General features: G+C 51.1%; 1 protein-coding gene across 1 annotated transcript; it reads right to left on the bottom strand.

Annotated features, from left to right (window-relative positions):
- Positions 1-1,981: 1,981 nt before the first annotated feature.
- Positions 1,982-26,170, bottom strand: LOC106548832 (excitatory amino acid transporter 5). The gene is given in 11 exon segments (XM_087703444.1): positions 1,982-2,123; positions 3,075-3,269; positions 5,351-5,584; positions 7,463-7,562; positions 11,189-11,239; positions 11,242-11,319; positions 11,322-11,409; positions 11,880-11,922; positions 12,720-12,932; positions 20,814-20,893; positions 25,588-26,170. Coding segments are annotated over 11 exon segments (1,398 nt in total). The 5' UTR covers positions 25,765-26,170; the 3' UTR covers positions 1,982-1,984.
- Positions 26,171-26,736: the final 566 nt, after the last annotated feature.

Raw genomic sequence — 26,736 nt, 5'->3', positions numbered from 1 at the left:
TGACACTTTGTTTGCAAAGAGGTTTTAAAATTTGTAACAAATAAATAAATAAATAAACTTTATTGGGGGGAAAAAGAGGATTGCTTGAAGGAACATCTGGAGTTTCCGTATTTCTCGGGGTCTCAAAGGTGTTTTTTTCTTTTCCAAGAGGCAACTGGAGTTTCTGCTTTTCCCCCCTTTTCTCATCCGAGAAGCTCCTTCCGCTCTGACTGGAGGGAGGGGAAGGATTGATGCTCCTTGAAGGCAAAGCTGGCCATTGGCGGCCTTTTTAGGGGGTCGTTGAGGCCGCTTGGAGCTGAAGAAGCTTCTTGGATGAGAAGCAAAACGTCTTCAGAGAAAAACCTCCTGAAAAAAAAAACCCCTTTGGGACAAGCAGGACCAGGATGACGGAGAACCTCCGCAGGCATCTACTCCAGATGTTCTCCAAGTGACGCCAAGGCTGTTTTGTGCCAAGCTGGACAAGGAAAGAAGGAAGGAAGGAAGGAAGGAAAAAAGAAAGAAAAAGAAAGAAAGAGAGAGAGAGGGAAAATAAATAAATAAATAAATAAAGAGGAAGGAAGGAAAGAAAGAAAAAGAGAGAGAGAGAGAAAAAGAGAGGGAGAAGGAAAGAAATAAAGAAAGGAAGGTGAAAGAAAGAAGGAAGGAAAGAAAAAGAGAGAGGAAAAATAAATAAATAAAGAGGAGGGAAGGAAAGAAAGAGTAAGAGAGAAAGAGAAAAAAGAGAGGGAGAAAGAAAGAAAAAAGAAAGGAGGGAAGAAGGAGAAAGAAGGAAAAAAGGAAGGAAAGAAAGAAAGAAAAAGAAAAAGAGAGGGGGAAAGAAATAAATAAAGAGGAAGGGAGGAAAGAAAGAGAAAGAGAGAGAAAAAGAGAGTGAGAAAGAAAGAAAGAAAGAAAGAAAGAAAGAAAGGAAGGGAAGAAAGAAAGAAAGAAAAAGAGAGGGGGAAAGAAATAAATAAAGAGGAAGGAAGGAAAGAAAGAGAAAGAGAGAAAAAGAGAGGGAGAAAGAAATAAAGAAAGGAAGGAAGGAAAGAAAGAAAGAAAGAAAAAGAGAGGGGGAAAGAAATAAAGAGGAAGAAAGGAAAGAGAAAAAGAGAGGGAGAAATAAAGAAAGGAAGGAAGAAGGAGAAAGAAAGAAGGAAGGAAGGAAAGAAAAAAGAAAAAGAGAGAGGGGGAAGAAATAAATAAAGAGGAAGGGAGGAAAGAAAGAGAAAGAGAGAGAAAAAGAGAGTGAGAAAGAAAGAAATAAATAAAGGAAGGAAGGAAGGAAAGAAAGAAAGAAAGAAAGAAAGAAAGAAAGAAAAAGAGAGGGGAAAAGAAATAAATAAAGAGGAAGGAAGGAAGGAAAGAGAAAGAGAGAAAAAGAGAGGGGGAAAGAAATAAAGAGGAAGAAAGGAAAGAGAGAAAAAGAGAAGGAGAAAGAAAGAAGGAAGGAAGGAAAGAAAGAAAGAAAAAGAGAGAGGAGGAAAGAAAGAAATAAAGAGGGAGGAAGGAAGGAAAGAGAAAAAGAGAGGGAGAAAGAAAGAAAAAGGAAGGAGAAAGAAAGACGGAAGGAAGGAAAGAAAGAAAGGAAAAGAGAGAGGGGAAAAGAAATAAATAGAGGAAGAAAGGAAAGAAAGAGAGAGAGAAAGAGAGGGAGAAAGAAAGAAAGGAAAGAAGGAGAAAGAAAGAAAGAAAGAAAGAAAGAAAGAAAGAAAGAAAAGAAATCCCCCCAGCCTCCTCTCCCTCTAGGGGAAAATGGGGCTTCACTCTCTTCATCTGGCAGAATTCCTCCTTCTTTACTTGCAGGCTCTTCATGGCCCAACAACCTTCGACCATCATCCTCGCGGGGGGGGGGGGGGGGTGGTTGCTGCCTGCTGATAACTGATGCCGTTACCTAGTCGGGCCATGAGACGCCTGCCAGCCGAGAGAGAGAGAGAGCCCCAGAGACCCCCCCCCCTGAGCTGTGCGTCTCTCTCGCCCTCCCCGGGGGTGGGGTGGGGGAGACTCACAGGGCCCAGTCGATGGCGATGATCAGCGTGATGTCTTCGGTGGGGAGGCCGACGGAGGTGAGCACAATGACCATGGTGACCAGGCCCGACTGGGGAATCCCGGCGGCCCCGATGCTGGCGGCCGTGGCTGTGATGCTGCGGGGACAGAGAGAGAGGAGCAGAGGGCCGGGCTTGCAAAGAACGCTCGGCCGTAGGCGGCTGACCCAGACACAGCTGACGGACCCACGTGTAAAATCACCCCAAATGTTTATTGCCATCTTCTTTTAACCTCCCCTTGATCCCTCGCGGGGTGGAGCCTGGGCGACTGGAGCCGACTGCATGCTGGCCGGGTGCCTTTCCTGTTGCCAGGGCGGAGTTCTGTTCGGCAGACAAGACTCTCATTGTGCCCAGAGAGAGAAATACAGTATCTGCCTCTACCCAGGATCGAACTCCAGATTGTGAGTGGAGAGCTCCACCTCTAGGCCCCCCACCCCACTCGGAGCTCTTCTGGTGCTTCTTCCTGACAGCCCCCCACCCCCCCGTGGTTTCAGTGGGGTGGGGCCCCCCATCTTCTTCACCTGGGCACCTTAAGGGAAGACGGAGGACCCCCACAGCCAGGACTAATCATGGAGCTTAAACATAAGATGAACGGTTGCAGGAACTTTGCAAGGACCGGGGGAGACAGGATGACAGTCTCCCAATATTTGAGGAAGGGGCTGCCCCAGAGAGGAGTTAGGGGGGTCCAGCTGTTCTCCAAAGCCCCCGAAGGCCAGAGAAGGAAGAATGGATGGAAACTGACCAAGGAGAGATTCAACCTGGAAATAAGGAGGGATTTCCTGACCGTGAGAACCATCAACCCATGGAAGAGAAGTTGCCTTCAGAAGTTGTGGGAGCTTCATCCCTTGGAGGCTTCCAAGAAGAGACTCAACTGCCCTCTGTCAGAAATGGCGTGGAGTCTCCTGCTTGGGCAGGAGGGTTGGACTAGATGACCTCCAAGGTCCCTTCCGACTGTTAAGAATTATTCTAATCATGGCAGCGGTGTCTGGGATAGTCTTCGAAGGGCTGAGCTGGCCTCCGGGCAGAGGAGAGACCACCAGACCCCCTCACCTGATGGTGATCAGCTGTCCCAGGTCCAGGTCGTACTCGTTCACTTGGGCGATGAAGATGGCGGCCACCGCCTCGTAGAGCGCCGTCCCGTCCATGTTGATGGTCGCTCCGACGGGGAGGATGAAGCGGACGATGCGCTTGTCGATCCGGTTGTTCTCCAGGAGGCAACGCAGGGTGATGGGCAGCGTGGCCGAACTGGGGGAGACAGAGGGGGGGACGATTGTTAGGGGAAGCCCTGTACCCCCCCCAGCACCGAGAGAGAGAGGGCGGGGGACACGCAACAGAAGCAACTGGGGAGGAGGACAGGCAGGGACCTCAACACCAGTGGTCTCCAACGTTGGCAACTTTAAGACTTGTGGACTTCAACACCCAGAGTTCCTCAGCCAGCAAAGCTGGCTGAGGAACTCTGGGAGTTGAAGTCCACAAGTCTTAAAGTTGCCAACGTTGGAGACCACTGGTCTAGAAGACTTCCAAGGTCCCGCCCACCTCTATTCTGATTTGCTGTCTGAGGAACTCTGGGAGTTGAAGTCCACAAGTCTTAAAGTTGCCAACGTTGGAGTCCACTGCTCAACACAACTGCGCAGACAGAAGGTCCTGGGAAAAGGCCTCCCCCTCCGTCCTCAAGGTGCAAACCCTGTGGGTGGGGGGTGTCCCTGGGCAGGAAGTGGGGAGCCAAATGATTCCCGTCCTCCCCCCACCCCCTTTTGGAATTCCTCTGCAAGAGCTCCAAGGTCTTGGAAGGACCAACGCTCAGCTTCATGAGAAGAAGAACTAGAGGTGACACGATAGCAGCTTTCCAACATCTGAGGGGCTCCCCAAAAACGGAGAAGAAGGTGAGGGGAGGTCCACCCCTTCTCCAAAGTCCCCGAAGGCAGGACGGGAAGCGACAGGTGGAAACCGATCAAGGGGAGAAGCGACCTGGGTTTGAGGCGAAGCTTCCTAACCAGGAGGACAATGTCCAAGTGGGACAGAAGTTGCCACCAGAAGTTGTGGTTGCGTCATCACTGGAGGTTTCTGAGAAGACATTGGACGGCCACCTGTCTGGAATGGGGGGGGGGGCTTTTGCTCAAGCAGGGGGCTGGACTGGCGGACCTCCAAGGTCCCACTGTTAAGGCTGCAGAGCAGGGGTGGGTTTCTTGCCCCGTTCCAACCGGTTCAGTTGGAACGAGGCCGGCGGTGTCCTCGCGCATGTGTGCGGCATCATCGCGCACGTGTGCGGTGCGTGCATGCACGTGCGCGGCGCACACATGCGTACTAGCGTCTGTGCGATGCTCCAGCTGCTCCTGGAGGATCGCGCAGGCGCTGTATGCGTCCTGCGCATGCGTGGAAGCGCAGAATACATCAAAACTGGGTAAGGAGCGGGCGCGGGCACGTGGGCGCGCGCAGGCGCGGGGGGGAGCCTTCGCCGTTCCCGGAAGTTACTTACTTCCGGGTTCGGCGACCAACCGGTTCGCAGGAACCGCCGCGAACCGGTTGAAACCCACCCCTGCTGCAGAGGGAGCTCCGCTGGAGGGGACCAGTGAGACCCAACCTCATCTTGAAGTGTCACTGAGACATTCCCAGGAACGCTGCTCCCTTCACGCCTGTCCTCAGGATGTGGCTTTGACAGGTAAACTGCCTCTGAACAGGGGAGCTTCGTTTAACGACCGACATAGGGATGAATGTCTATGGAGATTCTCAATCATCCAACTCATGGTTGGATGGACTTATTCTGGACTTATTCTTGAAAGACGTTTCACTTCTCGTCAAGAAGCTTCTTCCGCTCTGACTGGGTGGTGAGGAACGATTTATCCTCCTTGCAGACAGCTGGTCATTTGCTGCCTTCTAGAGGGTTGTTGAGGCCGCTTGGAGATTTATCTGTTACCCGAGTGGCGCAAATGGTTCTTGTAGTCTGCGAGTATTCTGGAGACCCGAGAAAAACTATAGACTACAGGAACCATTTGCACCTCTCTGGTGACCTTGAGGACAACAGATAAAAACCTCCAAGCGGCCTCAAGGGCTCTCTAAGAAGGGTGCAAATGACTCGCTGCCTGCGAGGAGGATAAATCCTTCCAAACGCCTTCAAAGGAAAACCAGACAGTTCCTGAAAAAGCACCTTGGGGATCGGGGTGAAGTCGTGCCAGGCCTCCCCGTTGGCTGCCCTCGGAGACGTCGGAGGCTTCCTAGGCCGGTGGGTCCGTCAAGGGGGCAGCATCGTGCCCACAGTGCCCCGAGGGAAGCAGAAGCCCAACAGCCCATCTGACCCACCGGTTGGCGGCCCCTGCGGGGGTCGGTACCTGGAGGAGGTGGCCAGGGCGATCAGCAGCGCTTGGAGGATCCCCCGGATGAAGGGGAAGGGGTTTTTCCGGGTGAGGAGGAGGAAGAGGAGGGGCAGGACGCAGAGGGCGTGGATGGCCAGCCCGATCACCACCGTCATGGCGTAGAGGCCCAGCTTCTTCCCCGTCAGCGTTGGGTTCTCCATCTCCAAGATCTTCCCAGCGATCAGGAAGACGATCCCGAAGGGGAAGTACCTGCACACAGGAGGCAGCGGAATCGGCCCGGGAGACTGTCGGGAGGGGGCTCCCCCCCCCTCTGCTGGGCAAGGGTGGCTGGGGGCAGAGGCCGGATCCCCAGGGCGCGATGGGGGGAGGAAGGCTGGGTGGGGAGGGGGCCCGGGCGGAGGAGAAGGTGGGCTGTTCAAGGCCATCTGCCCTCCGAGGTCCAGGACACCTGAAGGCCTGGTAGCCAGAGGCTCCTAGTGGCCACCGAGAGGCCTCCTAGCAGGACAAGGGCTGATGCCCCATATTCTCTTAGGGGTTTTTCCCTCACCCTTGTACCCCCCTTCTGTCTCCAAAGCTCCATGGGGCCCTTGGCCCACCTCACAAATAGCCATAAGGACCTTCTTCTCCTCTTTCTCCTCCTCCTCCTCCTCCCCCTCCCCCTTTTCCTTCTCTTCTCTCCTCCTTCCCTCCCTTTCCTCCTCCTTCTTCTCCTATCTGTTCTCAACTTCCCTCCCTCTCCTCCTTCCTTCTCTCCTTCTCTCCCCTTCTTCCCTCCCCTCCTCCTTCCTTCTCTCCTCCTCCCCTTCTCCTTTTGCTCCTCCTCTTCCCTCCCTCTCCTCCTCACCTTCTTCCCTCCCTCTCCTTCTCCTTTTTCTCTTCTCCTCCTCCCCCTTTTCCTTTCTCCTCTCCCCTCCTTCTGCTCCTCCTCTCCCCTCCCCCTCCCTCTCCTCCTCCTCCCCTTCTTCCCTCCCTCTCCTCCTTCCTCCTCCTTCTCTCCCCTCCTTCCCTCCCTTCTCCTCCTCCTTCCCTTCTTCTTTTCCTCCTATCTCCTCTCACCTTCACTTCCTCTCCTCCTTCCTTCTCTCCTCCTCTCCCCTTCTTTCTTCCCTCTCCTCTTTCCTCCTCCTTCCTTCTCTCCTCCTCTCCCCTTCTTCCCTCCCTCTCCTCCTTCCTCCCCTTCCTCCTCTCCTCCTCTCCCCTTCTTCCCTCCCTCTCCTTCTCCTTCTGCTCCTCCTCTTCTCCCCTTCTTCCCTCCATTCCTCCTTTCTTCTCTCCTCCTCTCCCCTTCTTCCCTTCCTCTCCTTCTGCTCCTCCTCCTCGCCCCTTCTTTCTTCCCTCTCCTCTTTCCTCCTCCTTCCTTCTCTCCTCCTCTCCCCTCTCCTCCTCCTCCTCCTCCTCCTCCTCCTCCTCCTCCTCCTCCTCCTCCTCCTCCTCCTCCTCCTCCATCATATCTCTGGCTGTCCTGAAGGTTGCAGAGCCAGGTATGGGAAGGGAAGCCCCTCTTGCCAGAGAGGGGGGGAGCAAGGGCTCCCTGGGAATTCCTCCAGGCAAAACCAGTCATCCAGGAGGACCTCCGTCTTTCTGCTTGCCATCGCCACCTTGGGGGCCTGGGCACAGCTGCCCACTGACCCAGGGTAGAGCTGGGGCAGCACAAGGGATGGCCGGAGAGGGGGGGGGGCATAACAGCCGGCAAAAGAGACAGGGGAGATTTGGTGCTGACAGAGCTGCTCGTTCCCCTTCAGGCAGACCTACCATAACGTGGAATTCGCTCAGCCGGCCATCTTCCTTCCCTGGCTCTGCCTGGCAGCCCTGCCTTCCCCCAAGCGTTTCCACGACCCACCAGCCCGCCCGGCTGGCACACTCCTTCCCGGCAGGTGTGCAAGCACGACCCCAGGGCGCCAGCTCTAGCAAGGACTGGCATTGTGCCCCCAATGAAAGGGGCTGCCCCAGACCTCCCCCCCACCCCCCATTTTCAGCTTTGGGGCAGGTACCCCTAACACGACTGGGGAATCTGGGAGGGGGCTGGAAAGTCTAGCAGGGGGAAAATCCTTCAGCTGGCTGCCCGTCTGACGACCGGGGGGCAACGCTGTTTGGCCTGGGGATGGGGGGGGGGGGGCTGGGACTTACCATGTCGCCATGGCCACGATCTTCATCACGGCCTCATTCAGGCACTGGCAGACGTTAACCAGGGGCGCCCCGCGCTCCCCCATCTTCCCCAGGAGGAGGCCTGGAAGGAGAACCAGGGTTAGGCCCTCGTTATGGGGGGGGGCGTTCATTTTTGACTGGGAGGGAGACCACCAGGAGCCCCCCGGTGAAAACCAGGCTGGAAGGGAAGGAGGGAGGGAGGGAGGGCAATTCCCGTCTCCCCCGTGGCCACGAAAACCTCCTGGCGTCTTGCAGAGAGGACGGCCGCCCAAGGGGAGGGTCCTCCCCTCCACTGTTGAGGTGCCAGGGCGGGGAAGAGCCAGCCATGGAGGGCAGCATTGGAAACGACCTCCCTGAGGCACATCCACCTCCCCGCCAAGCCCAACGGACTCCAGGAGGGTTGTGAGCCGTGTGGCACAGTGGTTAGAAGGCAGTACTGCAGGCCACTTCTACTGGCTGCCTTCAATTTAGCAGGTGGAATCCCACCAGGCGCAAGGTGGACTCAGCCTTCCCTCCTTCCGAGGTGGGTAAAAATTAAGACCCAGATTGTGGGGGGCAAAAGGCTGACTCCGTAAACCGCTTAGAGAGGGCTGTAAAAGCACCGTGAAGTGGTATATAACAATAGCAATAGTTAGACTTATATACCGCTTCATAGGGCTTTCAGCCCTCTCTAAGCGGTTTACAGAGTCAGCATATCGCCCCCAACAACAATCTGGGTCCTCATTTTACCCACCTCGGAAGGATGGAAGGCTGAGTCAACCCTGAGCCTGGTGGGATTTGAACAGCCGAACTGCTGAACTGCAGTCAGCTGAAGTAGCCTGCAGTGCTGCATTTAACCACTGCGCCACCTCGGCTCATATAAGTCTTAAGTGCTATTGCTATTGCTCTCCATCCCTTCCTCCGTCCGTCCCTCATCATCTCTAAATTTTGTTCGTTCGTTCGTTCGTTCCTTCCTTCCTTCCTTCCTCCTTCCCTCCCTTCCTTCCTTCCCTCCCTCAGTCCCTCCCAGTGGTGAGAAAGCAGCATTGCAGGCCAACTCTGCCCACTGCCAGCAGTTCATTCCTGACTAGCTCAAGGTTAACTCAGCCGTCCCTCCTTCCCAGGTGGGTGAAACGAGGACCCAGATTGTTGGGGGGAACAAGAGGCTGACTCCGTAAACCGCTTAGAGAGGGCTGCAAAGCACGTGAAGCAGTATATAAGTCTACTTAATAAATAAATAAATAAATAAATAAATAAATAAATAAATAAATAAATAAATATAAGTCTAAGGGCTATTGTGCTGTCAGATCTCCCGTTATGGCCCTTCGGCTTCGCTTCACATTGATGGCCTCCTGCCGTAGAAATGTGGGGGGGAGAGGGCCGTAGATCAGGGAGGGGGGATGACAGGGACCAGACTGGGTGCCCACCGGAGAAAACAGGTTGAGGGATCCAGGGGGACGAGGGCAGAACGGAAGGCAAAAGCCCGCCAGAGAGTCTCTATGGAGATTCTCCCTCATCCAGGCCATGAGACAGGATTGCAGCCATCTTTCCTTTTGGATCTCTGGCCTGCCACACTTTCTATTATTCTGCTATGGCTTTTTCTATGGTGGGAAAATGGGATTGTACGGAGTTAGATGCCATGTAGCCATAACAACATCCTTTCTAGAAAACCAAGGTCATCTTTTGTCTCTGCACCTCTGCACCTGACCGGAACTGGATGGGTGGAAGCGGCCAGTGTGGGAGATGGGACCATGGGATGGACTGGTGGGTGTGGGGGGCAAGATCTTGAACTTTCAACTGGGTGGGGAAAACCGGGAAGCTTTCGGATTCGGGTTTCCCCAGATGTGCCAACACGGCTCTCTTCATCAATTGGGACTTTGAGGAATCCTTTGCCTCCGACTCTGATTTAATTTTGGACGCTATTTGGGACCCTGACACCATGGCTGCCCCCAAAGGTGCTTTTCCAGGAAGCAACTGGACTTTCTGGTTTTTTTTTTCCCCTTTGAAGAAGTCTCATCCAAGAAGCCGAGGTGGCGCAATGGTTAGAGTGCAGTACTGCAGGCCACTTCAGCTGACTGCTATCTGCAGTTCGGCTGTTCAAATCTCACCAGCTCAGGGTTGACTCAGCCTTCCATCCTTCCGAGGTGGGTGGAAATGAGGACCCGGATTGTTGTTGGGGGCGATATGCTGACTCTGTAAACCGCTTAGAGAGGGCTGAAAGCCCTATGAAGCGGTATATAAGTCTAACTGCTATTGCTATTCACCTCTGACTGGATGGTGGAGAATGGAAGAATTTATACCAGGGGTGAAATGCTCTGAAGTCTGCTACCGGTTCGCTTCGCTACCGGTTCGCTTGGGGGGACAGGCACACTGCAGGCGCTACCACGCGGCGCTGAAAAGGGAGCATTAAGAAGCCTTTTCTGCAAAGGTAAGCAGAACAACGAGGGGGAGGAAGAGCTGTGCCGCATGATTTAGATCAGTGTTTCTCAACCTTGGCAACTTGAAGATGTCTGGACTTCAACTCCCAGAATTCCCCAGCCAGCGAATGTTGAGAAACACTGGTTTAGATTATAAATGCTGCGAATATAAATTGTTCGGCACAGCTGATTGTCACATAGCTGATTGTCGGAATAGCATTTCTCCCCTGAATTATGCTCCTTGCAGACAGCTGGTCATTTGCACCCTTTTAGAGGGTCGTTGAGGCCTCTTGGACCCCTCAACAGAGGGGGAGGGATATGACATCATCTACCTCCAGCCTACAACACAGTTGCAGCATTTTTTACTACCAGTTTGGACGAACCAGTACGAACCGGTAACATTTCTCCCCTGAATTATACTCCCTTGCAGACAGCTGGTCATTTGCATCCTTGTTAGAAGGACGTTGAGGCCTCTTGGACCCCTCAACAGAGGGGGAGGGATATGACATCATCTCCCTCCAGTCTACAACACGGTCCCAAGAAGCCCACTCCCCATTTGCCCCACTCAAGTAACCCTGGGGACACCTGGGATAAACCTCCAAGTGGCCTCAAGGACCCTCTAAAAGGATGCAAATAGCCAGCTTTGTCTGCAAGGAATATCAACCCTTCCATTCTCCATCCATCCAGTCAGAGCTGAGGAAGCTCCTTGGGTGAGAAGGGAAACCTCTTCAGAGAAAGAACAGTCCAGTTGCCTCCTGAAAAAAGAACCACCAAAGAGGCACCAAACTTTGCTACCGAAACACCTGATTCGAGTCATACCGGAGACTGGCTGGAGGACCGAGGAGGGGAAGGGAAAATTGCTGGGTTCAGGCAGGAATATTCAGATCTGGCTTTGCTCCCTTGGTGAAAGGATCTCTTTCCTCTACAAATGCAGCCAAGGGTCTTCCTTTCCTAAATGCCCAAGATGGGACAGGGATGACATGGACTTCGGCACCCATAATCCCCACCAGCAAAGCTTCTGGGAGCGGCATCTGGGCTTACAGGATGCCGACATCTCCTCTTATATATTGACCGACGTATGTGGATTTCATAGAGTCTTGGGATTTTCTGACATTTAATATTAAGACAAGGAATTCAAGGCTGCCTTGAATTCCTTCTCTCCCGCTCATTTCCCTTGGCTGTTAGTTGGCCGGATTCTTGCAGAGTCCTTCTTTAGGGGAGGAAGAAAAAGGGGCAGGCTCCATCCTCCCCCCCCACAGGAACCCCAGAGATGGGGCGGGGGCTGCCCTGCCCCTAGCAGTGACGGACGTACCGACCGTGGCCGAGAAGAGGACGATGCCCAGGACGTTCATCTCGTTGTTGCTCCAGGGAGAGCCTCGTAGATCATCTCTGGCGAGGGAGTGATCTCCAGCAAAACGGGACGCTGGATCTCCGGGTTCCGGGATCGGGAACCAAGTAAATGAAGCTGAAAGAGGAGCTGACCTTCTTTGGGACCCCGGGGGATTTCACGACGGGGATGAGGACAGTCCGATACTGGAAGGCAAAGAAAGTCGGGAGATCGGCTGGGATTTTACGTGGTGGGAATCTTGCAGGCTGAGGACCGGAGGGCGTTGGGGGTGGCCGGAAGGGACCAGGGAGGGGGCCCCTCCTCCCTCACTCCCCCTCCACCATGATTTTCGCACCAGCCCTTCATCGGGGCCAATGATGAAGAAAAAGAGGGAGGGAGGAAAGGAGGGATCCCCACAGATATCAAATGTATCTGACAAAAGGCACCTGTCAGGAAAAGTTTGGGCCCCCCACACTGAGGTGGCTAGATGATCTCTAAGGCCCCCCTCCATCCGGGATCCTACAGGCGATTGGCTCCTCCCTGGTATGTCTGACTCCCGTTGTGGTGGGAAGCAGGTGACGGCATCCCCTCCCCCTCCCTGCCAACCCCCAAGTCTTAAGGGGGTAGCAGCTGGGACCCCGGAGTGAAGAGAGGCCACTGTGGGCCAGAAGCTCACCTGCTGGAAGGAAGCCTCCACCAGGTTGGAAGGGAACATATTTCTGCGGAAGACGAGGAGGAACGGGGGTAGGAGAGGACCAGGGAGGAAGAACGAACGCGTCGTAAGTCTCGAGTCTCTTCGCCCCCACAAAAGAGCTCAGTCTAGGCTGCCTTGAATTCCTTCTCTCCCGCTCATTTCCCTTGGCTGTTAGTTGGCCGGATTCTTGCAGAGAGCTTAAGCTTTACGATCACTTCAACTGCCTAATTCTCCTGATCTCCCCCTTGCTTCCCCTTGGGCCCATTTCTCAAGTGTGTGTGTGTGTGTGTGTGTGTGTGTGTGTGTGTGTGTGTAGTAAAGAGCCTCCCACCTTGGGATTAAAACAAACCTTGGACCCACGGACGATCCCCCTGGAGAAGACCCCATTGGCCCCTCACCGAGCAACGGAGACTCAGTCCTTCTCCTCAACACTTTCAAGAAATTACCCACTTCCACCTTCGAAGTCAGAAGCCCCCCTGGTGGAAGAGCCTTTCGACTGTCAGCCTCCCACCCTTTCCCTCTCCTTGGGGGTCTTCCCGTCCTTTGCCTCGGCTCCCAACAAGGGGAAATGAGGACTTTTTAAATAACTTCACCAGCGTTTAGTCAAGGGGAGCCATTCCATCGAGTGAGGACCATCTTCTCTTCGGCCTTCGCAGCCAGGCGGTCTCTACACCATGGATAAATCCTCCGGGTGGGTCCCACCCGCCCAACTGCTGCCCTCCCTGCTCGAGCCCCCTGGGCACTGCCAGGAAGCTGAAGAACCGCAGTCTTGAAGCTGCCACCCGCCCGAGGGGCCGAGGGAGGCTGTCCGGGCAGGGCTACCTGATGAGGTCCAGAAGGGCGTCGGCCGAGCTGAGCACCACTTTGCCCACCGAGTGCTCCTCCTTCTGGGCAGCGGCGCCCGGGTGGATGCTGAGGACCAGCACGATGCCCGTGGTGACGGCCATGAAGGTGGTCCAGAGGTAGTAGGTGATGGTCAGCAGGCCCATCTTGCCGCAGACGCGGGACTCCATGGTGGCCAGGCCGGACATGAGGCTGCAGGGGGCAGAGACAGACGGGCAGAGACTGGCATGGGGGACGGAGGAAGACCAGCTGGGCTGCCTCCCCCCCCCCACGAGTGGTCTCCAACCTTGGCAACTTTAAGACTTGTGGACTTCAACTCCCAGAGTTCCTCAGCCAGCTTTGCTGGCTGAGGACTCTGGGAGTTGAAGTCCACAAGTCTTAAAGTTGCCAAGGTTGGAGACCACTGGTCTAGAAGACTTCCAAGGTCCCGCCCACCTCTATTCTGATTTGCTGGCTGAGGAACTCTGGGAGTTGAAGTCCACAAGTCTTAAAGTTGCCAAGGTTGGAGACCACTGGTCTAGAAGACTTCCAAGGTCCCGCCCACCTCTATTCTGATTTGCTGGCTGAGGAACTCTGGGAGTTGAAGTCCACAAGTCTTAAAGTTGCCAAGGTTGGAGACCACTGCTCTACACACATGGGAACAGCAAGGGCTCAGGTTGCCACAAGGCAAGGTCAAAAAAGGCAAGATGGCGGCCGCAATGGTCACAATCCAACTCTCGGTCTTTCTGCAAAGCCCCTGGGAGGGGGAAACGCTTCCCTCTCCCCCCACAGGCTCTCTAGGGGTCACCAGGAGGTTCTTAGAGAAGAGACTGGGGAGACGTTTGTCTCAAGTGGTCTAGGGTGTGTGGGGGCAAACATGGGAACTTGAAGACTTGTGGACTTCAACTCCCAGAATTCCCCAGCCAGCCGTGCTTTACAAGTTCCCACGTTCGGACTATGCTGGCTGGGGAATTCTGGGAGTTGAAGTCCACAAGTCTTAAAAGTTCCCAAGTTTGGACACCCCTGGTCGAGGGTTTCCCCCCCCCCTTGAGCAGGGGGTTGGACTAGAAGGCCTCCAAGGTCCCTTCCAACTCCCGCTCTTCTGTAAAACCTGAATTCTGCCCTCCTGCTGAACAAGAGAGAGGGAACATAATGCGGGTGGGGGGGAAAGATGATTGAAATGAATGAATGAATAAATGAATGAATGAAAATTTCGGGGGTGGTTCTCCCTGGGCAGACCCGGCCCAGGATCTGCCCCAGAGGGAAACCCACCCACCCCTATTTCTGAAGCCTGGACGGGTGAGATCTGATCCGGGTCATCTCAGGCGATGTGCCTTCGTCAAAGGGATTTAATCTACGGAGGTGACAATGATCTCGTTAGCGGAAAACAGGCACGGGGAGGGAGGGGGGCTAATCAAAAGATGCAAAGCAGTGGGGTGTGGGGACAGGAGGGGGGAGGATCTCTCTTGCCCAGAGCTCCTGCACATGGACCCACAGCCCAGGTGACAGGTGGCACACCTCGGCTGACCTCAAGGAGCTGCCTGGGGTCAAATCCGATGGACACTCAGAAGGGGACTCCTTCTGTCTGGAGCTGAAGGGAAATGGGGGTGGGCTCTGCACCCAGGAGGGGATGGCACAGCCTGGAGGGAAATGAGGGTTGGGGGAGGAAGCCAAAAGAGAGGCAGTTTGGTCTGGTGGTGATGGCGCCATGGTTGAAACCGGGAGTTCTAGTCCCGCTTCAGGCCTGAAAAGTGGATGGGTGACTTTGAACCAGGAGACTGGGAATTCTAGTGCCGCCTTAGGTGTGAAAAGTGGCTTGGTGACTTTGGATCAGGAGACTGGGAATTCTAGTGCCGCCTTAGGTGTGAAAAGTGGCTTGGTGACTTTGGATCAGGAGACTGGGAATTCTAGTGCCACCTTAGGCCTGAAAAGTGGCTGGGTGACTTTGGACCAGGAGACGGTGAGTTCTAGTCCCGCTTCAGGCGTGAAAAGTGGCTGGGTGACTTTGGACCAGGAGACTGGGAATTCTAGTGCCACCTTAGGCCTGAAAAGTGGCTGGGTGACTTTGGACCAGGAGACTGGGAATTCTAGTGCTGCCTTAGGCGTGAAAAGTGGCCGGGTGACTTTGGACCAGGAGACTGGGAATTCTAGTGCCACCTTAGGCCTGAAAAGTGGCTGGGTGACTTTGGACCAGGAGACTGGGAATTCTAGTGCCACCTTAGGCCTGAAAAGTGGCTGGGTGACTTTGGACCAGGAGACTGGGAATTCTAGTGCCATCTTAGGCCTGAAAAGTGGCTGGGTGACTTTGGACCAGGAGACTGGGAATTCTAGTGCCACCTTAGGCCTGAAAAGTGGCTGGGTGACTTTGGACCAGGAGACTGGGAATTCTAGTGCTGCCTTAGGCGTGAAAAGTGGCCGGGTGACTTTGGACCAGGAGACTGGGAATTCTAGTGCCACCTTAGGCCTGAAAAGTGGCTGGGTGACTTTGGACCAGGAGACTGGGAATTCTAGTGCCGCCTTAGGCCTGAAAAGTGGCTGGGTGACTTTGGACCAGGAGACGGTGAGTTCTAGTCCCACTTCAGGCGTGAAAAGTGGCTGGGTGACTTTGGACCAGGAGGCTGGGAGTTCTAGTCCCTCCTTAGGCGCAAAGGCTGGTGTGGGGACAGTCCCTCTAACTCACCTCCACCCTCTTCACAGGGTGGTAGGAGTTATTGTTGTGGGGAAACAGGAGGAAGGAATAGTAGGTACATTCACCACTTTTATAAAAATAATAAAGATGGGATGGAAATAAAAAATAAATCTGCCCAGGTGACTTTGGGCCGATCACCAGGAGACGGGGAGTTCTAGTCCCACCTTAGGCGTGAAAGCCAGCCGGGTGACTCTGGGCAAGTCCTCCTCTCTCAGCTGAGCCTACCTCCCAGGGCTGTTGTGGCGGGGGAAATAGGAAAAGGAAGGAGGAGATAAGGTAGATTGGCCGCCTAGACCTAGTTATAAAATTAATAAAGGCAGGATTTTAAACAAAAATCCATTTTAAAAAATGCGTGGGTCACCTCCAAACTTTACGAAGGAATGAAGGGCCTGGATGGTGGACATCAGGGCCCCCATGAGGGCCAGAAAACAGGGGCCACCAGCCCAGGCCTGACAGATGACCAGCTAATCCTGAAGGGGGCTCTGGTGGCTTGTCCTGTGTTGTGTGAACCCCAAATAAGTAGGGGGGGGGGGTTATTACAGATGGTCACTTTCAGCCACCCGGCTCTAGAAGCCCTGGCTGCCCCAGAGTGCCTCCTAATCAGAGGCTTTGGGGCATGGTCCGGTCAGTTTCCAAAGGTTGGGCACTGCGGGGGTCTCTCTATGTTCGCTTCCTCGCATGGTGTTTATTTTGGGGGAAACTGGCTTGGATTGAGAGGGGGGGGGGACAAAATACACAAGGCCCAGCAGAGTCCTGACTCAATGGACCCACAGGTGATATGTGGAGAACGCCCGGCCACTCAGCCGGAGAAAAAGATCCACCAGCTTCCCGTACGGATTGGTGCAGCCATGAATCCAGGCAGGAGGATCTGGCAACGGGTCACAACAGAGGCAGAAAGGGAAGTCGGTTTGGGTGTGGGAAAATAAAAAGAAGAAACTTGAAACTTGGGAAATAACAATAAAAGTTGGGGTTAGGGGAATGTTTCTCAAGTTGGGCCACTTTTAAGACAACTGGACTTCTATTCCCAGAATTCTCCAGCCAGCTATGTTGAAATTGGTGGAAGATTTCCCCTGAAGTCCACCTAGAAGTTAGCTGATATTCCCTAGAAGTCTTTGTAAAAGTTGATTGAAGTTCTTTAAAAGTCTATGTAGAAGTTAGTTAAGTCTAGAAGTCTATGTAAAAGTTAATTGAAGTTAGTTGAAATCAAGAAGTCTATATAGAAGTTAGTTGAAGTCTATGTAGAAGTTAGTTGAAGTTAATTGAAGTCTAAACTCTACGTAGAAGTTAGTTGAAATCAAGAAGTCTATGTAAAAGTTAGTTAAATCTAGAAGTCTATGTAAAAGTTAGTTAAATCAAGAAGTCTATATAGAAGTTAGTTGAAGTCTATGTAAAAGTTAGTTGAAGTTAGTTGAAATCAAGAATAGCAATAGCAATAGCAATAGCAGTTAGACTTATATACCGCTTCATAGGGCTTTCAGCCCTCTCTAAGCGGTTTACAGAGTCAGCATATTGCCCCCAACAACAATCTGGGTCCTCATTTTACCCACCTCGGAAGGATGGAAGGCTGAGTCAACCCTGAGCCGGTGAGATTTGAACAGCCGAACTGCAGAACTGCAGTCAGCTGAAGTAGCCTGCAGTGCTGCATTTAACCACTGCGCCACCTCGGCTCTATATAGAAGTCTATATAGAAGTTAGTTGAAGTCTATGTAAAAGTTAGTTGAAGTTAGTTAAAGCCTAAACTCTACGTAGAAGTTAGTTGAAATCTAGAAGTCTATGTAAAAGTTAGTGGAATTTAGTTGAAATCAAGAAGTCTATATAGGGGGAGGAGGAGCCAACGTCACGACGTTACATCGTGCGGACTCGACAGTCCGAGTCTGCCGATGACACTTTTGCCCCTAGACGGTCCGGCAGGACCTAAACCGTCCCGAAGAGATGGTGACTGGGAAGACAAAACCTTGCTGGTCACAGGGACACCGCAAAGTCCCTGATCGACCCAAGGGAAGCGCTTCCAACCGGTGGCAAACAGGCAGCCCCCAGGCTGACATAGTCGGAGACGGCTTCGGAAAGAAAGAAGAAGTGAAAGTGTTCCATCTGGTGAGGTTTTTTTTTTTACTTTTAGAAGATTGCCCTATGAAACTTTTTTCTTTTTTAAAGCTAAATTAGTCCTTTAAGTAAGAATAAAGCAGCGAATTTAATCCCTATTGGACTGCCTTAGAAAGTTTTCTGCTCTTGCTTGTAATGATGTTTTGTGGATTGAAGTGATTGCAACGTTTCCTGTTTCTCTGCTTGAGGTGAATGGACTGATCTTTTTTCCTCCATTTTTTTTACTACTTTAATTTTTTTTTGGCTTCAACTAAAATTTTTTATTTTAACAAATTTCTCCTATTTGTTATAAAATTATATTAAAGATACTTAAGGAAAAAGTATTAAAAAATAGTTGAATCTGCCACTTGGAAGCCCGAGACTGAAGTTTTTTATTGAAACAATGTATCCTTTGTTCATTCCTAGTTGACCTCACTGACTTTGCAACGGAAGGCTTTGGAACTTGTTTTTAAAACCTGATAAAGACTCAAGGACACGAACAGTATATTGCTGGTGCTTTTGGAAAATATTTTGGCAAGAGAAGGAAAAGGAAAGAAAAAGATAAGAACCCTTCTACTTTGAAAACCATAAAAGAACCTGTGCTTAAGATTTAAAATAAAATAGATATATTCTTCAAAAAAAAAATTTAGAGTGGCAGTAATTATCAAATTCCTCTTTTTTCTTTTTCTTTACATTTCTTTTTACTTTGAAAAATAGATCAATATTCAGATGAATAAAACTTAATAATCCAAAACATTCTGGCTGGACTTCAAAATATTTTAGAAGGATTTGAGAGATTTGATAAGAAATGGGACAGACTATGGGGTATCACAGAAAAAGATGATGGGGTTGGAGCCCCAGAAATTGAAGAAGAGAATGAAAATACAGAAAACCAAGATAAGACGTTAGATGAACTCATTAATGGAGTAAATGTGAGTGAAAGCGGAAAGAAGGGAAGCTGGAAAAGTGACTTTGATAATTTGGTGCTTCATTCCAAATTCCAAGATGCAGGAGAAAAAGAAAGAGCGAAAAGGATGGAGTTAATACGACAAATCTATCCAGAAACAAGTTTGACAACCACAGTTAAGCTTACTTTAATAACAATTCAAGGGCAATGAAACACACGAGGGATCTTTTAAGCTACAAAGTGCTTAAAGAGAAGCCTTAAACTCTGGAAAGGTCCTGAAAAGAGAATTGACACAACAGCTGGCGAGAGAGAAAAGACCATTTTGCTACTGGAAAGACACAGGTTAATAATGCTAGTTGATGATAAAAAGTTAGCTAATTATTGATGATTAACAAGTAGAGATTTTAGTACTTTGTAGACTGTTCTAGATTATCATTGAATGTTTATTCATGATACTAATAGTGAAATGATAACCTTAATTAGGATAATTAACCGGGCCATAAATTGTAATTTGGGATCTGGCGAAAAGATGTACAAATCTTATAAATTTTTGTTTAGATCTTGTTATGAAGGTATAAATAATTTGGGTCAGAAGAGAGGAGACGTGATAAAAAATAAGGAAATGCTAATGTATACTTTTGGTGATTATTAAGTAGAAATGTTAACATCTCTTAGATTGTTTTAGATTTTTAATGTTTATCTTGTTAACACGAAAATTAACTAATTTGGGACTAAGGGAAAAGACCTATAAATTTTATTAATAAATCTTTATTTAAAGATGGTTATACAGGTATAATATCGTTTGGGCCTGTGGAGGGGGGAGGTGAGATAAATAGTAAATAATCTTTAGTTATAACTATAATAATAACAAAGAAATGTTGATGGATAATATTTATTGATACATACAGGTGTGTTATACCAGTAAAAGTTAAATGGACAGAAGCGTTAATCTGTGAGATTGGGGGGGGGGGGGAAGGAGAGGGAATGTTGGATATCCTCCTAACTGACTTTCTTTTAGAATATGATATAAAGATGTAAAGTTATGGCAGATTTATTGAGATTGTGAAAGTATGCCAGTAGGTAGTTGTGTCTTCAAATATAAATGATCTTGGGGGGGGGGGGGAGAGAAAAAATATGTCTAAGTAACTATAATTGAATGAAAATTGTGGTACAATGATAGTAAAAATACATAAATTCTAAAATGTACAACTCAACCTGAATAAAATATATGTGATGATTGTGGAAGAACGCAGGAAATGTACCTGTAACCAATTGACACGCTTTCTACAAGATGTAATGAAAGATGATTCTTTTTTGTGTGTTTTTTGTTTAATAAAAACAATAAAAAATTAAAAAAAGAAGTCTATATAGATTAGTTGAAGTCTATGTAAAAGTTAGTTGAAATCTAAAGTCTACGTAGAAATTAGTTGAAATCTAGAAGTCTATGTAAAAGTTAGTTGAAGTTAATTGAAGTCTAAAGTCTACGTAGAAGTTAGTTGAAATCTAGAAGTCTATGTAAAAGTTAGTTGAAGTTAGTTGAAATCAAGAAATCTATATAGAAGTTAGTTGAAGTCTATGTAAAAGTTAGTTGAAGTCTAAAGTCTACGTAGAAGTTAGTTGAAATCTAGAAGTCTATGTAAAAGTTAGTTGAAGTTAGTTGAAATCAAGAAATCTATATAGAAGTTAGTTGAAGTCTATGTAAAAGTTAGTTGAAGTTAGTTGAAATCAAGAAGTCTATATAGAAGTTAGTTGAAGTCTATGTAAAAGTTAGTTAAATCTAGAAGTCTATGTAAAAGTTAGTTGGTTAATTGAAGTCTAAAGTCTACATAGAAATTAGTTGAAATCTAGAAGTCTATGTAAAAGTTAGTTGAAGTTAGTTGAAATCAAGAAGTCTATATAGAAGTTAGTTGAAGTTAGTTGAAGTCTAGAAGTCTACGTTGAAGTCCACTTGTCTTAAAGTGTCCATGCTTCAGAAACTCTCTGCCGGACTGCCCAATCCAGGACCTTAATTAACCCCTCCAAGAGCCCAGGGGTCGGACAAGAGTCTTATGCCAGCCGCTTTGGCTCCAAAGAGTTTGTGCTGCCCTTGGCCTGGTGCCCCCCAGATGCCCTGCGTCAGATCAACGTTTACTTTCCATCTTTCCCACAGGATTATAGTTGCAGTACAGAAAGAGAACCAGCTGTGCCAGGAAACTTCTCAACCCCTGCAATTGGAAAGTTTCGTTTCCCGGGAGGGGAATTCCGTGTGTGTTGGCTGGCGTGACTTGTGACCCCAGCTGCCAAGCAGAGTTTGCTGGTTCTTCCACGCCAAGTAGCAATTATTCCGCCAGACGGCCGGGCGACTCAGGCCCTCCAGGAGCCTCTCTGATCCGCCTCCCTGCACACACCTGCCCTTCCCCAGGGACGCCGCACTCACCTGGAGGTGATGAGTGGCAAGATCAGCATTTTCAGCATCCTCATCAGGAGCTCCCCGGGGAAGGAGAAATATTGCTTCTCCTGCGGGCAGAAAGTAAACACGTCAGGCTGCCAAGGGGAGGCCCCACAGGGAGAGAAAGGCAGCTGCGGCCCAAAACTTTCTCAGCAACTTCGGGAAGGGGGAAAAAAAATCTCTTCTCAAGTACCCATATTGGGGGGGGGGGCTGCTGCCCCATTCAGCTGCCGGCTCTCCTGAGCTGGAGAAGCTCCCTAGGCCGCCCCCTCCCCACCAAGAGCCCACCACCCGAATTTCCTTAAGAAGTTTCCTTTAAGCACTCTCAATCCCTTTAGCCGTTGGCATGGAGGGTGTCGCTCCCTGGGGACATTCCAACTTTCCTCCGCACCTGAATCTCCCCCCCCCCACTTTCCGGCTTTGGCATTGTCAGCAAAAAGTCAGAAGGATTTTGCCCTGCCCCCCACCCCCCCGGCCCAGATCCTGAGATGAGCAGGGTCTGTTTCATCAGAAGGAAGCAGGGATTTATCTCTCTTTAGGATCAGGGGTGGGCCCTGTATGCCCACGGGGTTACTCCAAACGCTGGGACGAGACATTGGGGTGATGCCCCCCCCTCCACTGCAGAGACCCCCACATACACACGTACCCCCCTGCCAACGAGGTGCACACCCTGGCCCTGAATTTACCCACGTTAGGGACTTCACAAAGCACCATACAATCAAACCACAATCTACCCAGCGTCTGGTCCACATCAGATACTAAACTTGGGAAATCCAGGCATTTTCGGCACGTAAAGGGAAGGGGGGGCCCCATGGAGGGCTGCAAAGAGTGGGTAAGGGGGGGTTTTTATCCATCTTATAGGAAGTTTTGTCTCATTTTTGCCAGCCTCTGAACTGGCATTCTCTGCACCTTTGCAAAAAAAAACCTGGGACTGTTTTTATATTATTTTGTTTCAAATCCCATCTTTATCCTTGTTATAAAGATGGGGTGAACTCCGTGGTGGGATTCGGGCAGTTCCTGCCACTACCGGAGAACCGGTTGTTAACTTTCCGAGCCGTTTGGTGAACTGGTGGTTGGGAGAAATCACGAGGGCAGAGAAGCGGTTGTTAAATGAGATGAATCCCACCACTGGGTAACATCTGTATAACAAGAACAGGCGAACGTACCTCACCCTCGTCCTGAAGGACTAGATCAGTGTTTCTCAACCTTGGCGACTTTAAGTCCTGTGGACTTCAACTCCCAGAATCCCCCAGACAGCACAGCTGTGCTGTCTGGGGGATTCTGGGAGTTGAAGTCCACAGGACTTAAAGTCGCCAAGGTTGAGAAACACTGGACTAGATGAATCAATATGAATCAATATGCTTCTGCTTCTATTAGAAAATCAGAAAATCAGTTGTTTTTCTAGCATAGCAAATTGTAACCTCAATACTGGACTGCGAATGTTATCTCACTGCTCCCTCTCCCTTCGATCCTTGGGTTCCAAGCGAGGCACCTTCTTGAAACCATAGAAGAAATTGTTACAGGGGAATATCAGGGCCCCATAGATAAAGGAACCAAACTAGGGAGTCATAAATCCTGAAAGCATTCTTCCTAAAAAAACAACTTGGCAAAGGGTGGGGGGGGGCTGCCACCCCCTACTCAAGGCCATAGGAACCCTCCATAGATAAGGGAGACAGAGACAGGAGCTTGAATAAAAGGATGCTTCAAAGATCACGTTGATAACGAATCTTTGCCTCTGATTGGATAAACTTTGTTCCTATCTGCCTAAAATGTATATAATATACTCTGAGCCCCTCTTGCAGGGGGGGGGGGCTCTTCCTTCCATGATTCTGGACATCCCTAATCTTCCTTCCTCCCCTCCTCTTCACAACAACCCTGTCAGGTGGGCTTAGGCTGAGAGAGCCACTGCCCCAAAGCCCCCAACCAGCTTTGATCTGAGATGGGTGGGTGGGCTTTCCGGGGGTCTCTTCCTCTTGAATGGAGAAGGAAGGCTCCCACACAGAGGCTGCAGTCTCTGTCCACCCAGATTCAGAATGAATGTCCCACCATCTGTATTAATGGGGGTCAGTGGCCACTGCAATACGGCCAGTACTGGCGTTATAAACTCCATTAAATAAAGGGATTAAATAAAAGAAATGGGTGCCAAGCATGCAACTGGTTACCAGTCACCCGCTCCATGCCACTCTGCCCTGCCCCTTCCACCACGCCCCCCGTGCCTCTTTTGGACGTGGGTCACATGGTGTCCGGAGATAGCCTAGCTGGACAGAGGGGTGGAGTCTTTGGCCCGCCACACTTTCTGTTATTCCGCTACGCATTTTTCTATGGAGTTGGATGCTATGTAGCCATAACAACATTCTTTCTAGAAAGCCAAGGTCATCCTTTGTCTCTGCACTTCTGTACCTGACCGGAACTGGATGGGAGGACTCTGTCTTTGTGGCAGTGGGAGACTGGACCATGGGATGGGCTTGTGGGTGGGTGGGGGGGAAGATCTTGAACTTCCAACTGGGTGGGGAAAACTGGGAAGTTTTCAGATTTGGGTTTTCCCAGATGTGCCAAGATGGCTCTCTTCATCAATTGGGACTTTTGAGGAATCCTTTGCCTCCGACTCTGATTTAATTCTGGGTGCTTTTTGGGACCCTCTGACACCGTCCCATTTGGTAATTCCATCCGGAATTGACATTTTTGGGTGTGGCACCCTTGGCTGAGCTCATCACCAAGGCAAGGTAAGAATTGAGCGTCAAGGCATCGAAGCAGTGGCCATTTCAAGGACCGAGGGATGGACTTCCAACCTGGGCCCCTTTAAGGCTTGTGGGCTTCAACTCCAATTGAACTGAATTCCCCGGGGAATTTCCCAGGGAATTCAATTCAGTTGGAGTTGAAGCCCACAAGTCTTAAAGGGGCCCAGGTTGGAGACCCCTCAAAAGTCCCAATTGTTATTCTGTCTGGGCCTTGATGGCCATTTGGAATTGGCCGGGGGGGGGAGGGGAGGGGCTGCAGCCCTTTCTGGGTGTAGGGAGTTAAAACCCAGCCCTCTGCTAAGACAAAATGAAATATCCTGGGAAATATTGAAAAAGGCAGAATGTTATATTTTCCCTGGATCAGAAACGGAGAAACATGTTTTTAGGCAGGAAGTAGACTCGCTCTTAATAGCCACCCACCATTGTCAATGGGCAATTAAAAGGCCTGGGGCAGTCTATTCTACATAACCAAGATCTCCCCCATTCAGCTCCAGCGTGATGGGATTAAGGCATGATAGGATTAGCCCTTGACCCATCTCCCCACGGGGCACCTGGGAAGAAGCGAGGCTCAACCAAACATGGACTCAAAGCACAGCCTAGAGAGATGCCCCCGCATGGCCCCCCCGGGAGTCTGACAACCAATCAGAAGACAAGATCAAGGTCAAAGGCCAGAGAGGGCATAAAACCAGGGACTCTCAGCATCTCTGCCTCTTTTTCTCCTCCTCCCAACATCTGGAAGCATCTGACCCCCCCTTTTGGATCTCAAGCCACGTGATCCTCCTGTCCACCATTAAACCGTCTTTCAAAGCAGCCTCCGTGTTTCCATGGTCTTTTCCTCCCCCACTTGGAACTGAACCCAGGAGGACGTTTCTCCCAATGGGGAAGGGTCTCCAGAGGGAGGGAGGGAGGCTCACTGCAGAATAGGCTCTTCCCATTCAAGCGCTGGGTGGGCCAACCCCCCCCCTCCATTTGACCCAGCCTGAGCCACCAACCGTGAAGCCGGCATGGGGCAGACGGGAGGAAGAGCCCGGGGGGGGGGGGAATGGGATGCCTGGCCACCCGGGACAGCGGGGAGATTGTGGGGCTGCCAGGCAAGGTTGGGCCCCTGAGTGGCCTGGGCCCTGGTGGGGGGGGGCACAGGGGCCTGCAGGCCGATGGGTCAGAGAGGGGAGCCCCTTGGGAGGTGGCCTTTCAGGGCCTCCCCCGGGAAAGGAGGGGTCTCTAGAGCAGTGTTTCTCAACCTTGGCAACTTGAAGATGTCCGGACTTCAACTCCCAGAATTCCCCAGCCAGCAAATGCTGGCTGGGGAATTCTGGGAGTTGAAGTCCGGACATCTTCAAGTTGCCAAGGTTGAGAAACACTGTCCTAACCACTGCTGGGGAATTCTGGGAGTTGAAGTCCGGACATCTTCAAGTTGCCAAGGTTGAGAAACACTGCTCTAGAGCGACTCATCGGAAGACCCAAAGAGAGAAGAGTTCAGTGGGGCACTGCCAGGGAGGGGGGCATCTTCCTAAGCCCCTGCAGCCCCCCCCCCAGCTTAGCTTAGCCTGGGAAGGTTTTTTCTGCCTTGCTCCTGGGGGGAGGGGGGGCTGTTGTCTTGCCCCAGTCTGTGGGCGCCCTCTTTTGACCACCCTTCCGCCCCACATTCGAGTCCATCCTGAGGCTCTGCCCCCTGTTCCTGGAGATGGGGGTGGTAGTGACTGCAGGGGGTGGGTGGGCAGAGGGTCTCATGTCTCCAGACCCAGAGATTTAGGGGGCGCTTCTGCTGAGAAGTGGGGGAAGGCCCAGGCTTTAAAAGGCTTCGGCTCTTCTTTGAGGACCAAATCCCTTTAGCTGATTCAGACGTTTCATAACCCAACTAGGGCACATCGTCAGTGCCAGAAGGGAGGAGGAGAAGCCAACCGTTTGCCAGAGCAGGGAAGAGACGGAGCACGGTGCCAGCATGGGCTCTTTTGCAGGTGCCCAGCCCTTGCCAGGGCCAACGGGCGACTGCACCCCCCCCAGAGCCCAGCCCCCCCACCTACCAGATGGGAGAGTTCCAGCAAGCGCAGGAGGAACCCCAGGAGGCAGCCGGTCACCACGGAGAGGATGGAGAGGGTCAGCAGCCCGTTCTCGCTCCAGAAGGCCTTCAGGCTCTGCCAGGCGCCCCCCAGGCGGAGGGAGAGGGAGCCCAGCAGGCCCCGTTTCGGCTGCCCCCACATCCTGCCCCGGGTCTCACCGAGGGCACCAGGAGGCCCCTCCGGGCACGGCTGGGCGCATCCCCTTGGTGGCCTGGGTGGGGAGCAGGAGGGGACCCCCGAGGCCAGCAGGTCGCAGCCCCCCTCCTGGGCAGGGAATGGCAAGGAATCGTCCGGCTGCAGCCTTTGAGCCTAACGGGAAGCGACCTGCCCTCATGACGTGTCCTCGTCATCGTCGTAATCCGAGTCTAACTTTGGAAGCAATGAGATTGGGGGGGGGGAGCGGGGGGCAGGCGAGGTCTGAAGGGCAGCGAGGCTCCTCCGGCCACTGCAAAGACCGGGTGGATTAAGAAGCCGGCCAGCTGCCAAGAGACGCCAATGGCCGCCAGGAGCCCTCAGCCGGCCTGAGCCCCCTGCAGCACTCTGCATGTGCTCAGAGGAACTGGGCTGGCTTGCAAAGCAGGCTCCCCAATGGGAAGAGCTTGGCATGTGTCCTTCCCACTGGGGGCCTCTGCTCGGCTCTCAGGAAGGGCCCCCCCAAGCCCCCAAAATTCTTTCTTTCTTCTTTTTCCTTTCTTCCCTTCCCTTTTTCTTTCATTTTTTCTTTTCTTCTCCTCTTTCTTTCCTTTCCCTCCCCTTTTCTTTTTTAATCTGTCTTTTTCTTTCCTTCTGTTTCATCCCTTTTGTTCCTTCTTTCTTTTTTCTCTTCCTTTCTTTCTGTCTCTCCCTTTCTTTTTTTAAAGTTTTTTTTTCATTTTTAGTCTCATACTCACATTTACAAGTATACATTCTCTTAGTTATTATTCTTATCACATTTTAACACTTTTAAACATTTATTTTTCCATATAAAAAAATTAGAATATATGATTGGGATTGCTTTGCTTGCCATCCCATATGCCTATTTTGTTCTACGTCCACCCTCCTTCCCTTTCCTCCCTCCTTCCCTTCTCTACTTCCTCCTCCTCCTCTCCCTTTCCTTCTCCCCCCCCCCACTCC

The sequence above is a fragment of the Thamnophis sirtalis genome, unplaced genomic scaffold, assembly GCF_051295495.1.
Source record: "Thamnophis sirtalis isolate CommonGarterSnake01/CBP01778 unplaced genomic scaffold, rThaSir2_p1.2 scaffold_1, whole genome shotgun sequence".
NCBI lineage: Eukaryota > Metazoa > Chordata > Lepidosauria > Squamata > Natricidae > Thamnophis > Thamnophis sirtalis.
The sequence above is the reverse complement of the archived record's forward strand: the minus strand, read 5'-3'. Positions and strand labels throughout refer to the sequence as shown.